The 19,978-nt window shown below is 31.5% G+C and overlaps 1 protein-coding gene and 1 non-coding gene across 4 annotated transcripts; one reads left to right on the forward strand and one right to left on the reverse strand.

Annotated features, from left to right (window-relative positions):
* The first annotated feature begins 575 nt into the window (after positions 1–575).
* TRNAV-UAC (transfer RNA valine (anticodon UAC)) lies at positions 576–648 on the forward strand. Its single transcript has one exon. It is a non-coding gene; the product is annotated as a tRNA-Val (tRNA).
* A 495-nt stretch (positions 649–1,143) lies between these two features.
* Positions 1,144–5,569, reverse strand: LOC132636597 (uncharacterized). Of its 3 annotated transcripts, none has more exons than XM_060353539.1 (2): positions 5,232–5,569; positions 1,144–1,410 (listed from the first exon to the last, which is right to left on the reverse strand). In XM_060353539.1, the coding sequence occupies exons 1-2, from the start codon at positions 5,473–5,475 to the stop codon at positions 1,181–1,183; spliced, it is 474 nt and encodes a 157-aa protein (XP_060209522.1). In that variant the 5' UTR covers positions 5,476–5,569; the 3' UTR covers positions 1,144–1,180. The 3 variants fall into 3 exon arrangements, 2 of the variants coding, with proteins under 2 accessions (XP_060209522.1, XP_060209523.1); XM_060353540.1 differs by lacking the exon at positions 5,232–5,569 and adding an exon at positions 3,013–5,225; XR_009581326.1 differs by having other exon boundaries at positions 1,272–1,410; positions 5,308–5,446.
* Between the last annotated feature and the right edge of the window lie 14,409 nt (positions 5,570–19,978).

Below are 19,978 nucleotides of genomic sequence, written 5' to 3' on the forward strand. Positions count from 1 at the left end.
GAGAAAAGAGGGATAGTGAATCAAATTCATATATATATGTTATATAGAAGACTCTCATTAATATTACTAGATTATATATTTATTGCATAGATGGGATAACTATAATCCAAATATCTTAGCACAATAGCTTTGCAAACTTTTACCCAAGTACAGTACAAACTTTCTTCGTTTACTTATATATTCAAATAAAATACACGAAGGCGAACTAGCCTACGCCCATTTCTCCTTTAATGACTTTTAATAGAGAGAGCCTAATTTTTATGATGTGGATTGAAAGGAAGTTAGAATGGACATAGATCCTTCCGCCTATCCAAAATGTTGAAATGAAACAATATTTTTTTGTATTTTTATTCCCTGCCCTCTTTGATCACCAGCAACACAATCAATGGATTGCAAACACCACCCCCCCCCCCCCTCCAACAGCTCCAATATTATTCTTAGTTGTTACCTTCTAATTAGCAGAAAACTAGCCAGAAAAAACAAGGTACCCTAGGAAAAGGAATGTCATACAAAAGTTGCCTCTTTAAACAAAAGAAACTGGACTTTTTTTTATCTAGCAAAGGGACAACCAACAGGTTGCTGTGGTGTAGTGGTTATCACGTTAATCTTACACACTAAAGGTCCCCAGTTCAATCCTGGGCAGCAACATAGTTTTCTTTTTTATTTCTTTTAATCGTCGAAATTTGTTGACAGCCATATCGACCACCGTCTCTATTGTATTTTAGATGTAACGATTTGTAGGGTTAAAGATCTTGCCTTTACTTAGAGAGAGACCTCTCGCTTGTTTAAGAAAGACCGGGGGGGAAGGGGGGGGACTTTCAGCTACCTGCCTTGCATATAATTTGTTTTGCCAGTTTTATTTTCGTCCAAATAAGCTATACTTGTGTGGTTATTTATTTACTTGCTTAGCCTCGCAAGAAGGTACACATGCTTTGTTTTTGCATTCAAACTCTCCAACATTTTCAGTGTGGTTTACTTGTATTGTCAGATTATTATTTTTTTCCTGTATATACTCTTATCTCAATCTGAGGCCATATTGCATATAATAAAGTTGAAATTTCAAGGCCAATTGAGACGGCACTTTTGAAGGGAAGTTATCAGTCTCTGTTTTTCATAAAAGAATATGACTCAACTGCAGAATCATGGAAAGATCAAATTCACTCTCTATTTCATTATGCTATTATTCCATGTCAAAATCCAAATACATTCTATAGGCATTTCTATCAGAAGAGTAATAGCCTTCCACAAGAGTATCCACTTGGAAACCAAGTTTCTTGTAGAGTTGCATGGCTGCAGTCCTTGTAGGATCTACATGAAGCGATATCCGTTGAACATTTCTTGTTCTGCATTTCTGCACTGCTGCCTTCACCAATTTTTCTCCATGGCCTTGCCCCCTGTAATTTTCTTTTACTAATGCATTCGACAGGAACAATACATCAGTAAACTCATACAAAAAAATTCAAAAGTCAAAAGAGAACGAATATTGTAAATGAATCAGTTCCCCCTCGTTTTTCAACTTGTGCTGATTCACTCAGGCAATCAGAGAATAATAGGAAAGAAACAGGCATTCTTTGAGTAAAGATCATGATAAGAAATTCATAACCACTGAGAGAACCAAATCAGTTCTTTAAAAATAAAAATATAAAAATAAACATCACATGAAAGATGGTTCTCTCTTCTGTGCGATGATGGACACGACTGACTTACTAGGAATATTTACTAATAATACCAATTCACCTTCTGTCTTTCCCTATGAATGACGATCAGAGAAAGATTTAAATAAACTCTGCTGCAAAATTCCTTAAAAACAACTGATAGCTATTTCAAGATTTGGTGTTTCTCCAATAGTAGAGTAAGCTTTAATCATCTTAGTTTGAGGGAGCCATATTGCAGTGTAAAGATTTTTGCCTCCGCTGAAATTTACATCTGAGACCTCATGGTTCTCGTCCCACTTTATTGACCACCAGGCTGCACCCTTGGGTGCTCATGATTATAACTTTCTATCTGAATTCACCAATCAGTCCAACCCAAATCTATCCTAGAGCTGGTGCAATCCCATGAATTCAACCTTGTCATGCCGAAACTCGCCTCCAATCTAATTGTGGGTCACACTGGTACAAGTTTCATAGACCAATGTCAACTACAATTACAAACACAGTAATGTTTCCAGAACTAAATATCCTCAAGTGTGATGATTTACTAATCCTTTCTTCGTCCCAAACTTTGATACGATTCACTGTAGTTACTCAAGTCAGACAGCTTACTGAGAGGTAGTAGTTAAGATTTTGCCAGTTATTAATCCTATAGGCCGTGGGAATAAGCCCGTGGGAATAAGTGGCGCAGAATAAGCAGCTATTGACTACGCACTAAGCCTAGGCAGTCATCTTCATTTAGTTTAATATTCAACGTCCCCCAATCCCCAGTTGTACATGTTTATCCCAAAAGCTTCCTCGTGAAAGTGCTAGGCAGTCGACTACAGGTGTCTCTCTCGGGAAAGATGGCCCAATTTCTCTTCTTGCTTTTTGATTTCTGCTCCTTTTGCACGAATATACCATCTCCCAAATAAAAATAGAATCCTCCTCTTGAGGTTGGTAACCTAGCCCAAAACCAAGCTCATGGGAAAAACATTTTCCTCCATGCCAAAATGTTTTTCAATTTTCCTACGTTTGGTTGGTCAAATCTAGGAAAACAAGTTACTGAAAAAGGAGGAAAATGACTTCCCTCATGGACGTACGGAAAACAAGTTCCATAAGTAACATTCCAAGTTCATTATCTCTTCCCCACCCACCCACCCCTGAGCCCCCACATCCCACCCCATCCCCATATATAAATGTTCCTGGGATAAAATGTTTTTGCTTACTTAGCAAACACTACAAAATAAGTAAAAAAATCCACTTGTTTTCCATAACAGTTTCCCTTCATACCAAACACACCCTAAGCCCAATTACTAACAGGAAAATCGAAGCAAAAACAGAAAATCAAGAAAGATGAAAAGGGCTTTCATTTTCGGACCTGCTAATTTAGTGATACAAGCACAGTGTGAAGAAGGCCAAAAGTACATGGCATAACTAGCAATATCTCCACCCAATTGGGTGTAAAGCAATTCACAGTTCTTCTTTTTCAGTTCATCATCAAAGGATCGAGCCAAAGATTTGTGTTTGGGGAAAATCTTCTTCTCTATTCTAACTATGTCATCAACTACCTTAGCCCAATTTGGTGAATTTCTCTGCAGTTCAACTAGCAGTCCCATTGCCATTTCATGGATTTCCTAATTCTCCGCTACTGGGTATTTTACCCTGTGTATATAATAACTAATACATGAATAACTAAACCTATATAACAAATTCCTGCATTACTAATACTTGCATAACTCAAACCAACCACCAAATGATTTTAAGAGTAAATTCAAGAATAATACCAATTACTACCAGGTAAAATTATAAAACAAAGAGAAAACTACTACTCCCTCCGTCCTAATTTAAGTGTCTTACTTTCCTTTTTGATATATCTAAAAAAGAGTCTCTTTCTATATTTAGTATGTTGACCATTCAAACATCCTCCATGACAAGTTTAAGCAACAAGATTCAAACTTTGTGCATTTAGCACAAAGATTCAAAGGAAATTTTAGTACATTACACACATCTTAAATTTAGCACCACAAGATTCTCAAGTCTCCTTTTATTCTTAAACTTTGTGCACAGTCAAACTACAACAACAATGGTATGTAGTCCCACAAGTGGGATCTGGGAAAGGTAGGATGTACACAGACGTTACCACTACCTTTGTGCCTAGTCAAATTAAGACGCTTAAATTGGGATGGAGGAAGTAATAATTACTCAACAGTGATTGAAGAATCAGGTAAAGAAAATAATGAAAGATGAAAAGGGCTTTCTTTTTTGGAACCTACTAATTTAGTGATGCAAGCACAGAGTGAAGAAGGCCCCGAATACATGACATAACCAGCAATATCTGTACCCATTTGGGCGTAAAGCAACCCACAGTTCTTCTTTTTCAGTTCATCATCAAAAGATCGAGCCAAAGATTCGTGTTTGGGGAAAATCTTCTTCTCTATTCTAACTATATCGTCAACTACCTTAACCCAGTTTGGTGAATTTCTATGCAGTTCAACTATCACTCCCGTTGCAATTTCTTGGATTTGATTTCCTAATTCTCTGGTGCTGGGTCCTTTGGTTGCAGGTTAGGAAGAGGATTATTCATGTATTAAAACCAACATAATTAGTACCAAGTTTGGTTCCATTTTAGTTGTTATGTTTAAAATTCAGCAAACGAAACTACGGTGCTGGGTTATCAGTTTACAATCCTGCATAACTAAAACGTGTACAAGTCATGAGTTAATTTATGTATAATTTTATGTAGGATAGAAGATGAAATAACTAATACTTGAATAACTAAACCTGCAAAACTAATTCTTGTATTGCTAATACTTCATAACTCTAACCAGCAACCAAAACAACCCCAAGTGTAAATTCAAGAACAAGACCAACTACTAACAGGTAAGATTAAGTCACAAAAATAAAACTAGTACTAGTAATTAACAATGATTGAAGAATCATGGGAAGAAAACTATGAAAGATGAAAAGAGGTTTCTTTTTTCAGACTCTGTACCCATTCGGGTGTAAAGCAGCCCTCGGTTCTTTTTCAGTTCTTCATATCGAGCCAAAGATACGTGTTTGGGGAATATCTTCTTCTCTATTCTAACTATGTCGTCAACCACCTACTCTGCTACTGGGTATTTGACCCTGTGTATATAATAACTAATACATGACTAACTAAACCTGCATAACTAATTCTTGTATTACTAATACTTGTATAACTCTAACCAGCCACCAAACGACCCTCAGAGTAAATTCAAGAATAAGACCAATTACTAACAGGAGAAAACCAGTACTCCCTCCGCCCGTCCCAATTTAAGTGTATTACTTTCTTTTTTGGTTTGTCCAAAAATAAGAGTGTCACTTTCTAAAATATAGAAAGTTGACAATTCAAACATTCTATGCAAAAAGTTTAAACCACAAGATTCAAAGCACATTTTAGTACATTACACACATCTTTAATTTAGCACCACAAGATTCAAAAGTATCTTTTTTATCCTTAAACTTTACGGCTACTCAAACTAAGACACTTAAATTGTACGGAGGGAGTAATAATTACTCAACAATGATTGAAGAACAGGTAAAGAAAATTATGCAAGAAGAAAAAGGGGTTTCTACCAGCTAATTTAGTGATGCTAGCACAGAGTGAAGAAGGCCAAGAATACATGACATAACCAGCAATATCTGTACCCACTTGGACGTAAAGCAACCCACAGTTGTTCTTTTTAAGTTCTTCATCAAAGGATCGAGCCAAAGATTCGTGTTTGGGAAAAATCTTCTTCTCTATTCTAACTATATCATCAACTACCTTAACCCAACTTGGTGAATTTCTCTGTAATTCAACTATCACTGCTGTTGCCATTTCTTGGATTTCCTATAAAGATAACTAGGTTAACAACACTCAAATTGGGTCATTATAGGAAACAAGTTACTATATGTCTAAAAGCATTAGTATTATTTTAAAAGTTTTACTTTACTTTTTACTATAAAAATTTCATGTGTTTTTAAATTTTTAATGGTTGAAAATTGTAATGCACGGTATTTTTACATGGTTTATGAATAGAGTGCTGCTATTTGGCATAATTCTGTTAAAAAGTATTAATTACCTTTAAAGAAGATTTTGCTCCAGTAGGTGATATTTTTCTCTAAATTTTTTCCCTCTCAGATAAAGCAATTATTACACATAGCATGCTTAAGTTTTTCATTCTTCCAACACCTAGAATCCATAAATTTATCTTGGATAAAGATTCACTTCAATTGTTTCCCTCTATTATTTTTATATATTTATACATACACCTGATTTAGTTATTTGGTCAACCTATATATACGGTCTATCAATACAAACTACAAGTTAATGTACCCTATAAATATCTTTTAAACAATAGAAAAAAAAAGTCCTACATTAAATACAAAAATTGTCTAATTTTTTGACGAAATTGCATTTATTTTATATAAAAAATAATTGAATTTAATCAAAACTTAGTAAAAATATTTACTCAATCCTATATAATATTTAGCCAAATTGAAGTAATTCACCATTTCAGCTACAGTTAATCATAGTGTTGATTGCTTGTTTCATCCAGTTTTTGTCATTTAAAAAAAAAATTGATTGAATTAAATATAAACTTACTAATTGTTCCTCAATTATATCTAATACTTATCTAAATTCTTGCTAGAATAAATCTTTAATTCAAAGTCAACAATAGTGTGACTACTTGTTAAACCAGCTATTTAAAAAATTAATGATTGAAGTAAATCGAAATTTGCTAATTGTTAGCCAGTTCTATCTAATACTTAGCTAAATTGAGATAATTCAATGTTTTCATTAAAGTCAACTCGGTGTTGACTAATTGTTACATTCACTATTTTTTTATTTTCTTAAATTGATTGAATTAAATCAGCACTTACAAAATATTTATTCGATCTAATCTTATCTAATGCTTAACAAATTGAGATAATTCAATGTTTTAATTAAAATCAATCACAATGTCAACTACTTGTTACATCCATTGTTTTTTTAAAAGTTGATTGAATTAAATTAAAATCTAATAATTGTTACTCAATCATATCTAATACTTAGCTAATTTGAGATAATTTAATATTTCAATTAGAGTCAACCATAGTATTGACTGCTTGTTACATCCTTTTTTAAAAAATAATGATGGAATTAAATCAAAACTTGCTAATTGGTATTCAAATTTATCTAACTCTTAGAAACACTAAAATAATTCAACATTTCAATTAAAGTCCATCATAGTGTTGACTACTTGTTATATCTACTTTTTTTTTAAATGATTGAATTGAATCAACACTTGGGATTTTTTTTACTTAATAATGGTTGATGCTTAGCTAAATTGAGATAATTCAACTTCAATCAAAGTCAACTATAGTGTTGATTACTTGTTACATCTCTTTGTATCGTTTCAATTTTATCGAATGTCTACGAAGAAACAATACTTATTACATCGTCTGTTCTTTTTAAATTAAATCAAAACTTGTTAATTGTTATTCAATCCTACCTAATGCTTAACTAAATTGAGATAATTTAATATTGCAATTAAAGTCAACCATAGTGTTGACTACTTGTTACATCCATAATTTTAAAAAATAATTGACTTAAATCAGAACTTGTTAATTGTTACTCAATCATATCTAATATTTTCCTAAATTGAGATTATTAAATATTCCAATCAAAGTCAACCATTCTCATAGTGTTAACTACTCGTTACATCCACTATTTTTGTTTAAATTGAATGAATTAGATATGAACTTGCTAATTGTCATTCAATTCTATTTAGTAATTAACTAATTGAGATAATTCATATTTCAATTAAAGTCAACGATAGTATTGACTACTTGTTACATCTATTTTTTTTTAATTGATTGAATTAAATCAAAAGTTGTTAACTGTTACTCAATCATATACTTAGCTAAATTGAAGCAATTCAATGTTTCAATTAAAGTCAACCAGAGTGTTGATTACTTGTTACATCCACTATTTTATTGATTGAATTAGATCTAAACTTACTAATTGCTACTCAATTCTATCTAATACTTAGTTAAATTGAGATAATTTTTACGTTTTAATTAAAGTTAATCATAGTGTTGACTACTTATTACATTCTTTATTTTTGTTTAGATTGATTAAGTTAGATCAAAACTTGTCAATTGTTACCCAATTTTATTTAATACTTGACTAATTGAGATAATTCATTTTTTTCAATTAAGGTCAACCAGATATGACTACTTGTTTGCATCTACTTTTTTTATTAAAAAAATTGATTGAATTAAATCAAGAGTTGCTAATTGTTACTCAATCCTATATAATACTTAGCTAAATTGAAGCAATTCAATATTTCAATTAAAATCAACCATAGTTTTGACTACTTGTTACATCTACATTTTTTGTTTAAATTGATTGAATTAGATCTAAACTTGGTCATTGTTATTCAATTCTATTTTATACTTATCTAATTGTTATAAATTAATGTTCCAATTAAAGTCAACTATAGTGTTGACTATTTGTTACATCTACTTTAAAAAAAAAAAATTGATTGAATTAAATCAGAAGTTGCAAATTGTTATTCAATTCTATGTAATACTTAGCTAAATTGAAGGAATTCAATGTTTCAATGAAAGTCGAACATACTGTTGACTACTTGTTACATCATTTATTTTTGTTTAAATTGATTGAGTTAGATCTAAACTTGCCAATTGCTACTCAATTCTATTTAATACTTAACTAATTGAGACAATTCTACGTTTAAATTAAAGTCAACCATAGTAGTGACTACTTGCTACATCTACTTTAAAAAAAATGATGAATTAAATCAAAAGTTGTTAATTGTTATTCAATCCTATATAATACTTAGCTAAATTGAAGCAATTCAATGTCAATTAAAGTTAATCGTAATATTGACTGTTTGTTACATCCACTGTTTTATTGGTTGAATTAGATATAAACTTACTAATTGCTACTCAATTCTATCTAATACTCAGCTAAATTGAGATAATTCATTGTTTCAATTAAAGTCAACCGTAGTGTTGACTACTTGTTATATCCACTCTTTAAAAAAAATTTTGATTGAATTAGATCTAAAGTTGCTCATTGTTACTTTTTTCCATTTAATACTTAACTAATCGAGATAATTCAATATTTCAATTAAAGTCAACCATAGTACTGACTACTGATTACATATACTTTTTTCTTTTAAAATTGATAGAATTAAATCAAAAGCTGCTAATTGTTACTCAATCTTATATAATACTTAGGGGAATTGAAGCAATTCAACGTTTCAATCAAAGTCAATCATAGTGTTCAGTGCTTGTTACATCCATTGTTTTATTGATTAAATTAGATCTAAATTTACTAATTATTACTTAATTCTATCTAATACTTAGCTAAGTTGAGATACTTCAATGTTTCAATTGAAGTCAACCATAGTGTTGACAAACTCTTACATCCACTTTATTTATTTATTTTAAATTGATGAAATTGAATCAATAGTTATCAACTTATTTTACGTAATCTTGTATAATACTTAACTAAATTGAATCAATCTTATATTTCGATTAAAGTCAACCATTGTGTTGAACACTTGTTACATCCACTATTTTTTTTAAAGTTATTGAATTAAATCAAAACTTGCTAATCATTAATCAATTATATCTAATCTTAGCTAAATTGCGATAATTTAATGTTTCAATTAAAGTCAACTAGCTGTGGCAGCAATGGCTACGCCCTTAGGCCTCCGTGTAGAGAGAGAAGAGAATGTTAGGTTTTAGATTAGATTATGTTCTAGTTGTTTCACTTTTTCGTCCCAACCATAATGTTGACTACTTGTTACATACATTTTTTTTAAATTGACGAAATTAAATCAACACTTAGCAATTTTTTTTTTTACTCAATCCTGATCTAATCTTAGTTAATTTGCACTAATTCAATTTTGAATCGATCCATAAAACAAAACAGGCAAAAACATCAATTTTCAAAAAAAAAAAAAAACAAAGAATTTTAATCAGAATAAAAAAAAACGAAATCCATACCCTTCTGTTATATTAAAAACCATCAGTCTTATTAGCCGGTAAAAAGTTAGTGAGAAGCATCTGATCACCACCAAGATTATTATAAGAAGGAAGAAAAAATTCCTTAGCCATTGGACTGATCTTGAATTTTTTCAACATGTCAACAATATATTGCATATGATAATTATCTGATTTATCCAATGAAGATATTTTTGGAGTCGTATTTAAAAAAAAAAAAAGGCATGCAAATATGTACTTGGAATAGGTGTATTGCACGTTTTTTCTTGTTGAATGTTATTGGAAAGAAAAAAGTAATTGTAGTCTTAAGAAAGAGAGAGTAAAATTTGAATTATTTAAACTTTTCCCTCTAACTTTTAAAAAGAGTATCAATTGAATAGAAAAAAGAAGAATTTACCGTTACACCCCCAAAGGCCACATGGAATTACATTAATACTCCTAAAAAGGTGGAGTTGTGCCGAATTGTGCCAAGTTGTGCTACTTGTGGTTGTGCCAAATATATTTTTCCTTAGGGATACATAAATTAGTGTGTTAAAAATTGTACTATATAAAAGAGTTTCACAAATAACGCATTTACATATAGAGGATTTTTTTTTTACATAAAAAACATACAAAATTGGCTTTCAAGTTCCAAATGCAAATTTGAGAGTTTGTGTGTTTGGGCAAACTATTGAAAAAAGGAAAAGGTTTTTGGTTATTAAGGAACTGTTTGGAAAGCCACCCAAGTAATTGAAATTAGTGTAATTAGGTGTAATTATACAGTTTGGTGTGTTTGTTTGTCCAAATAATTATACAGTTAGGTGAGAATTAAGTGTAATTGAGAGGGTGTAATTACATTCCCCAATTCTCAAAGGGTGTTGAGAATTGGGTTTAATTACACAATGTAATTTCAGGGTTACTTTTTAGTTTCTTTTCTTTTTTTAATTTCTTTTTAATTTCTATTATTTTTATTTCTTTTTATTTTTAATTGTTTTTATTTTTAAAATTTCTTTTTCTTTTTATATTATCTTCTCATTCCCAACCTTACTTCTTGTGGTTCCATGTAATTGCTCGTATTTTTTATTTTATTGATTTAGCATATTATTATTATTATTCTAATTTTTGAAACTACACTTCTTAATATTAGAAAGAATGAGTCATTAACAAACTTGACATTTAGTGAGTGATGTTATTGAAGAAAAATTTCGTTATAAATGAGGTTATAGACCTTATTTTTCCTTTCTTTTGAATTATCTTTACTTAAGTTATGTTGAAAGTTACTTATGTAATGCTCGAGCACCCATTGCCCCGAACGAGAACTATATTTTCTTAAAATCCTGGTCCGCCACTGTTTAAAGAAGGGTATAAAAAGTTGGAAAACTACATCAGAAATGGAAAATGTGGGCCCGAAGAACGGAAGAAGAACTTGAGGACACTTGACTTTTTGATGGAACATCTCTAGGGTACTGGATGGGGGATTGTTTGTGTTAGAATGTCAAGTGTTGATGTTAGGAAGAATTCTAGAACGTTTAGTTGGTAAACAAGTCATCCAGGATAAGTTATCAGATGATTAGTTATTCCATCTCCACAAGGATAAAATAACACTATAATTCCGGAATAACTAATCACAATTTTACCCCAACCAAACATGAAATAAACTAATCTCAAATTTAATTCTGGATATCAAATTCACATTGGTCAAATACCATATGTATATCGGTTGATATCTACAAATAGGTGCATCTTGTATTTATGTAATTATCAATTCTGTAAATCTGTCTCTGATTTTTCCTCAATCATTGTTCTAGATTAAGATTTCGTTCCCTGGAAAACACTACCTGGTATTATGAAGTACACTTGTCTCTTTAACTTTATTCTTGCACTTGTTAGTTCATTTTGGGGATTTTGTTGATAATTGACGACTTTCTTAATCTAATTAACTGATAACTTGTTTTTCTTCAAGCTTCCAGCTTCTGAAATTAACTCACAAGCAATTCTTTTTTCTTGAAGCACTCGATATCTGACACTTACTCAAGCAATTGTTTATAACAATAATTTGATTTACCGCTGGATAAATCCACTAAAAAGGTAAAATACTTTGTTTTGTAGGTTTGTACTTTCAGGGTTGGAACTTGAAACTAAGGATAAATAGATTCAATCATCCCCCTCCAAACAGTTCATAATGAAACTGAGAGAACTAACGAATTTTGTCTCATATTCTAGAGATAATGTAGCTCTTCTGTTAGATGGATTTCGAAATATTAGTCCTTCAATAATCATCAAAGGGTAGAATCTAATATTGTAACGTGTATTCTGAATTTTAAGATTGAATGTGTCTGACTTGGTAATTAAGATTGGGCAAATTGCAGGTGTTACAATTCAAGAAGTAGGGGCATGTTGGTAGAGAATTAATGCCCTGTTACGACAAGTCTTGAAACTCGAGAAAACCAAGCATATAACCTTAACTAATTATAGAAATAAATATGAATTTTTAATATCTCAAAATTAGTTTCTTAAACTTTCCATAGGTTCAACTAGGTATCGGGTTATCTATTATGGACTGTGGAGTATGTATTAGATTTTACTCATAGAGAAAATATTATTTTTGGGTGTCTAGATAATTTTTTCTGGAAAGATAATAGTATTTCCGTGGCTTGGTTCATATACAGGAGTAATATTTTGTCTATTGTTTTGGGCTCATAATGCAGTATCAATCGAGTTGGCGTACTTGAGTTGTTATAGTTTATAAACAACCATCGAATTAATAATGTACTTTCGACAATTCGAGTGCACGAAGAGCCTAATGGTTTTTTTTTTTTTTTGAAAAATGATAGAATCAGCAAAACCAAAATAATTGTGCAGATAAGAAATTGCATGAAACATACCTGGAACTTGCGAATTATGATAGAAAATATGTATACACAGGTTGAATTGTAAATTGCAACTATAATTCTACTCCTACTTAATTATTATAACGAGAATTACATCCAACAACATATATAAGTATTCAAAAACCATTCTTGGCTTGCAGTCTATAAAACATTGGTTGACACTGAAAACTAATCAAGATTGGTCGAATCCTTTTTGATTTCTTCGTGTGTTTACCTCTTCATATTTTGAATCCCTTAGTGAAAATCCTAACTTTGCCACTAGATGTGCTAGGCTTCAACCTTATACCTAAAACCGGCGTAAGACAGACAGTGGCGGATCTAGAATTTTCACTTAGGGTGTTCGGAAAAAATAATAAAAGCTAGATATAAAAAAAATGTTATCCCTAAGAATCAAACCTAGGATGTTGGAGATAATTTTGAACACTCTAGACCACTTGAGCTAACCTTTTGTATTTGTTCAGGGTGTTCAAAAGTTAATATATATACATAAACACATAAAATTTACCCTCTATATACACTGTAATTTTTTGTCGAGGGTGTTCGGGTGAACACCCTCGGCAAGGTGTAGATCCGCCCCTGAAGACAGACCTTGTATGGGCCTTCATATTTAATTCTTTGGCGAAAATTCCTCTCATACGCGATTGCTGCGTCTCTGGGATCCCAAGTGGCAACTTCAATGCCGAGAACAATGGGAAGCAGAGGGCGGCAGAAATTGGCAGGTAGAGACATCATGGTCCGAGCAAAGGAAGAGACTCCTCGGATGATGGGCAGCATTGATTTGAGAGGCACACCTATAGAGCTTAGTATTTCGCAAATGCTATCATCCCCACCATCGTCACGAATCACAGCGTTCCTAGGCAAACAGAATGATATCACAGTAAATTGACCTCGAGGCTCCTCCACGATTGAATCCCCTTTCTTTGGCAGATACCGGAGAAATTCTTGAACCCGAAGTTCGATCAAGAATGACGGAGTAGTAGAAGGGTTTCTGTTGAGGCTCTTCAAGTTCATCGTCTTCGGAATGATAAAATCGTCTGTCCAAACTTTGAACTCATGGGCGGTTTGCAGATTCTCCATCTTCAATTTTTGTTTGGAGCGCAATGTATCACAGATTAGAAAGTTGTAAGGTAACCTAAATGAATAGAAGAGGGTGTGTGACCAGTTGTTCCAGCCGTGTAAGTCTTTTTTAGACTTTGAGAAAGCCTAGCTAGTTAATTTGTGCAGAAATAGGAATATCGAGTTTCCTAAATTGTTTAGGTTTCGGAAAATTTTGAAATAAAGGAAAATATGGTAACTATAGAAACCAAGTTTGTGTAAAAATAGGAATATCAAGAGTCCGATATTTTCCAGGTTTTGGAAAGTTTTGTAATAAAGAAAAAGTTGGCAACGTGATATGCAAGTAAAAGAATTCTGGCAACGTGGTACCAGCAAACGAATAGTTATCAAGAATAGAAAGGAAGCTGAAAATTTTCTAATGATTTCATATCAAATTTCCATGATCTAATTTTTTAGTAGTTGTTTTGCAGATAAATGGCTATGGAGCAAACATAGAAAGTTTACGTTCATTTTACTTTGGTTCACTTAATTCATCAGCGACAGAGCTAGAATTTAAAATTTATGGGTTCAAAGATTATTAACATTGAACTCACGGTAAAGATTATTAACATTGAACTCATGGTTATTTAAATGTTTTGGGTTCAAACCTACTATTCATAGCAATTTTAACAGTTTTTTAGACATAAATTTACGCTCTACGTCGAATGTACTAGTTGAGATAACCCGACTCCCCCGAGGGTGTGTGACCAGTTGTTCCAGCCGTGTAAGTCTTTTTTAGACTTTGAGAAAGCCTAGCTAGTTAATTTGTGCAGAAATAGGAATATCGAGTTTCCTAAATTGTTTAGGTTTCGGAAAATTTTGAAATAAAGGAAAATATGGTAACTATAGAAACCAAGTTTGTGTAAAAATAGGAATATCAAGAGTCCGATATTTTCCAGGTTTTGGAAAGTTTTGTAATAAAGAAAAAGTTGGCAACGTGATATGCAAGTAAAAGAATTCTGGCAACGTGGTACCAGCAAACGAATAGTTATCAAGAATAGAAAGGAAGCTGAAAATTTTCTAATGATTTCATATCAAATTTCCATGATCTAATTTTTTAGTAGTTGTTTTGCAGATAAATGGCTATGGAGCAAACATAGAAAGTTTACGTTCATTTTACTTTGGTTCACTTAATTCATCAGCGACAGAGCTAGAATTTAAAATTTATGGGTTCAAAGATTATTAACATTGAACTCACGGTAAAGATTATTAACATTGAACTCATGGTTATTTAAATGTTTTGGGTTCAAACCTACTATTCATAGCAATTTTAACAGTTTTTTAGACATAAATTTACGCTCTACGTCGAATGTACTAGTTGAGATAACCCGACTCCCCCGACTGCATCCGCCCCGACTTAATTAATATCATGTGACTCCTTATGCCTGACTTCTGAAGGCAACATCCCCACCGTTGCATTGATCTTGTTACATGAGAATTAGGAGACTGTGTACCCCAGAGTTGAAGTTCCATGGAAAATGAAGTTTATGCAGTCTCTGTTCTTGCTAATTTCATGTTAGAAATAAATTAAATTAGATTATCTCAAGTACAATTATTTACTTAGTTCGTATTTTACGAAATTAATGAGGATGCATTTATGATTTTTTTCATGAACCTTAAAAGTCTACGATTGAATTAAAATACATGTATTAGATTAGGTACATACTAAAAACTTTTTCAATACCTAAGCATTATAATCATTTTATGAAAGCAAGTTAAGTGAAGTAAAGAATCATTTCCTTCACTAGTCATTAAAAAAATTCCCTCACTTGTCTTTAGAGAATTCGATTGAACTGAGAGCCCTAGTTCTCTCTCAATATTTTTAATATTTGGAATCAAAGCCACTTATCTTGCTGGACTTGTAGAGTATATGAATTTTGAAGATACAAAAGAATGAGTCGATGATGTAGCTGCCATGAGAAAGATGGATAAAAGAATCCACAATCTCATCTAATTGATGAAGAGTGCTATGTTGGTGTGATTCAATTAGGTGTCATAAACTTGTACATTAAACAATTGAGAGTTATAAACATAAACGGTTTGAAGTTATGGATAGTTATTACTATTAACTAAGAGTAGAAGTTTTGAAAATAAAGAGGTGTGAGTTATAGAGATGACTTTTAAAAATAAATACTTCATCCGTTTACATTTTTTTGTTTTGTTTTTGGCAATTAAAGATTTTATTAACTACCAAGTGCAGCAATACAAAGCAGAGGGTGAAGCCATATCAGGCTTGTCCCTTCTCAGTGTCATCCAAACAAACCTTTCACAACTAAGCATCTAAGAACCTACCAAAATCATAAAGTACATATAAAATCAAACAACCTTTGATTTCTCCTAACTCGAATGCAAAGTCCAGTCTTGATTTGATGAAGCAACATATCCATGGGTCTGGACTTGTTTTGAAATACTCGTGCATTCCTCTCAATCCAGATATTATATATCACAATAGCAAAACCAGCTTTTAAGATAATTCCTTTTGGATTCTTTCCCTTTGCCTGTTGTATCACCCATCGCCATTCGTCGTCCTGCTTCCAATGTGTCTGTGCCAGTGCAACCAGTCCAAAAATCTAGTACATATTAATTTAGTGCAGTTGTAATCAAAGAATAAATGTGAAGCAATTTCAGGTTCTGCCTGACAGAATACGTAAGTTCCATCAACAGTCATCCCCCAACTCAACAATCTATCTTTTGTTCTCATACTCTCATGTAATGCTATCCACAAAATGAATACTTGCTATTGCAGGTGCTTCCATTCGACATTAGTAGCCTCACCCCTCAGGTTCATGTAAGCAGCAGCTATGCGAAATTTTCCATTGTTGATCACATGTCTTTGCATATTCTGATTCAACCAATATTTCCTCATATTGAACACCTTTCTCACCATCCAAACAGCTTGGCAAAGGCACTCCATATCTTGCCAATTCTGTGTCTTTATATAGTAAGCGTGTATCCAAGTAATCCATAACTTCTCCTTCTTCATCCATTTACTTTTACTTGTCCACTATTGATTTTGTACGTCCCTTAAGATTTAATAAACGGAAAAGGGCCAAAATTACCCCTGAACTTTGAAAAATAGTTCATCCATACCCTTCGTTATACTTTAGGGCCAATTATACCCTTACAGTTATACTTTGGGGTCAATTATACCCTTACGTCTAACGGCTGCCACGTGGCATCATCTGAGCCCTTCAAAATTATTTTACCCTCAAATAATTTTTTACCCACTAAAATAACTCAAAACGACCCGAATTTTTTTTTCCAGCAAAAATAATACGGAATTATTTTTCCAGAAAAAATATAAAAATAATTCCGTATTATTTTTGCTGGAAAAAAAAAATTCGGGTCGTTTTGAGTTATTTTAGTGGGTAAAAAATTATTTGAGGGTAAAATAATTTTGAAGGGCTGAGATGATGCCACGTGGCAGCCGTTAGACATAAGGGTATAATTGACCCAATAGTATAACTGTAAGGGTATAATTGGCCCTAAAGTATAACGAAGGGTATGGATGAACTATTTTTCAAAGTTCAGGGGTAATTTTGGTCCTTTTCCGTTTAATAAATGAAGTATATAGTTTACCATAATATTCATATTAATTGGTGTATAGTTTTAATAGAATTGAGAAATGATTTGGAAATGAGTAATTAATGTTAAGGGTAAAACATTTTTTTTTTTTTTTTATTTTTCTCTTGATATGCTAAAGTGGACGAGTAAAAGTGAAAATTTATTTTTAGAATAGTAGATAAGTTAAAGTGAAGGGAGGGAGTAATACTCCTAATATTAATTGAGAAAAATGAGATAAAAAACCAAAAAGAAAAAGATACTTACATAGAATTCTTGAACAGAGAGGTGTTCCATCTCCAGCTTTAATAGATACTCCCTCGTCCAATGTATGTGACACGGTTCAGATTTTGAGAGTCAAACTTCTTTGTTTTGACCGTGAATTCGGACATACAATATTTAAGTTTTCTGAAAAATAATTTACATAAAAAGTACTATAAATTACACTAATCAACAATTAAATTATTTAAAGGGCGTAGGAATAAATCATGGTAAAATAATTTCTTATTTGTCTCTCGAAATTCGAACTGTATCACATAAATTGGGACAATATATAGATTTCATTAATTGCTGGATTACACCTTAAATACGTAAACCAAATGCCCAAAAATGCATATAAAATAGTTTTACACAATAAAACATTAAAACAAAAAAGAGGGAAAATTAGTACTACTACTATACGTCATAATGAACACCCGAAATATTTGGATTTCAAACTCAAAATATGTGAAAACGAACAACGGGTCAAATTAGTACGGTTATGCAAAATCAGCGTTGTAGCATGTCCGAACTCAGCAGCATTGCATGTACCAACCACCTGCAAAAAACCACCTTAAAATACATGAGGGACATTTTGATCAATGAGAAAATTGTATTTACTCTCTATTCCCCTGTAGTAGTTATAATATGGTGAGGCTTCTCCAGCAAAGCGTTGCTAGCTTTAAATCATGGTGTAAATGTAACTCTAGTACTTCTGTTATGGTTTTCCGATTTTCTCAAAATCTAGCCACTTCTTCAAAAAATGAGGAGAATCTGTACAAAATGCTGTTACGTTATGCACCTTCTTCTGTGTCTATTATTCCAATAATTAACCAATGGGTTCGCCAAGGGAAGCCCGTGGAATATGATGTCTTTAAATTGCTTGTTTATTTATTAGTTTAATTTTGGAACGGGTCGACAGTGACAAGACAGTAGAGGGTAGCGGGTAGTAAGGTCCCTGAGCAGGCGGCGAGCCCTATGCCTAACGCTCTAATTCTAGAAAAGGAGTTTGGAGCCAAAATGACATATTTTTGCAGCCATTAGTCCAAAATAAACTGTTTTTTTTATACCACAATGGGTATTTCGTTGGATAACCAATGAAATACCCACACAACACTGTTCAGGTGCCGAAGTAATAACTTGCATTTCACTACACTTGTAGCGAAATGTAACGATTTTTTTTTTTTTTTTTGCATTTCGTGAATTAATGAACGAATTATGTTTTTTTTGTTTTTTTGTATTTCGTGAATAAAAAATCGAAACTGTTTTTTTTTTTTTTGCATTTCGTGAATTAATGCACGAAATAGTTTTTTTTTTTGTATTTCGTGAATAAAAAAACGAAATATGGATTTTTTTTTTATTTCATCTAAAAACGAAATTGGAAAATATATATGAATTTTTTTTTATTTCGTTCATCTAAAAACGAAATAGGAATATATATATATATATATATATATATATATATATATATTGTATTTCATTTATATAAAAACGAAATGGAACAAAACATTTCGTTGGTATATAAACGAAAAAAAAATTATTTTCCTATTTCGTTTTTAGATGAAATGAAATAGGAAAATAGTTTTTTTTTCGTTTATATACCAACGAAATGTTTTGTTCCATTTCGTTTTTATATAAATGAAATACAAAAAATAAATATATATTCATCCTATTTCATTGCTATATGAATGAAATATATATATATATATATTCTATTTTGCGAAATACAAAAATACAATTTTTTTTATCCTATTTCATTTTCTAATACACGAAATGCAAAAATAAAATAAAATTATAATTTCCTATTTCGTTGGTATATCAACGAAATAAAAAAAATATATATATATTTTATCCATATATATTTTTTATTTCGTTGATCTACCAACGAAATGCAATATATATATATATATATATATTTTCTATTTCGTTTTTAGATGAACGAAATAAAAAAAATTCATATATATTTTCCAATTTCGTTTTTAGATGAAATAAAAAAAATTATATTTTCCATATTTCGTTTTTTTTTATTCACGAAATACAAAAAAAAAAAAAAAAAAAAAAAAACCTATTTCGTGCATTAATTCACGAAATGCAAAAAAAAAAAAAATCAGTTTCGTTTTTTTATTCACGAAATACAAAAAAACAAAAAAAAAACATATTTCGTTCATTAATTCACGAATGCAAAAAAAAAAAAAAAAAAAATCAGTTTCTTAATTCACGAAATATAAAAAAAAAAAAACCTATTTCGTTCATTAATTCACGAAATGCAAAAAAAAAAAAAAATATTCGCCACATTTCGCTACAAGTGTAGCGAAATGCAAGTTATTACTTCGGCACCGGAACAGTGTTGTGTGGGTATTTCGTTGGTTATCCAACGAAATACCCATTGTGGTATAAAAAAAAAGGCAGCCTATTTTGGTCTAATGGCTGTAAAAATATGCCATTTTGACTCCGGACTAATTTGGTAGGCATTTGGCCATAGATTTCAAATATTATTCACTTTGGGTGTGTTCGATATGCAGGAAATTTTTTCCATGA

The sequence above is a fragment of the Lycium barbarum genome, chromosome 4 (assembly GCF_019175385.1).
Source record: "Lycium barbarum isolate Lr01 chromosome 4, ASM1917538v2, whole genome shotgun sequence".
NCBI lineage: Eukaryota > Viridiplantae > Streptophyta > Magnoliopsida > Solanales > Solanaceae > Lycium > Lycium barbarum.

Coding starts and splice junctions, on each gene's coding strand:
- LOC132636597 (XM_060353539.1), bottom strand. CDS start 5,475: ATGGCAACAGCAGTGATAGTTGAATTACAGAGAAATTCACCAAGTTGG. Junction 1,411..5,231: donor TAGCATCACTAAATTAGCTG/GTAGAAACCCCT, acceptor CGAATGCATTAG/TAAAAGAAAATTACAGGGGG.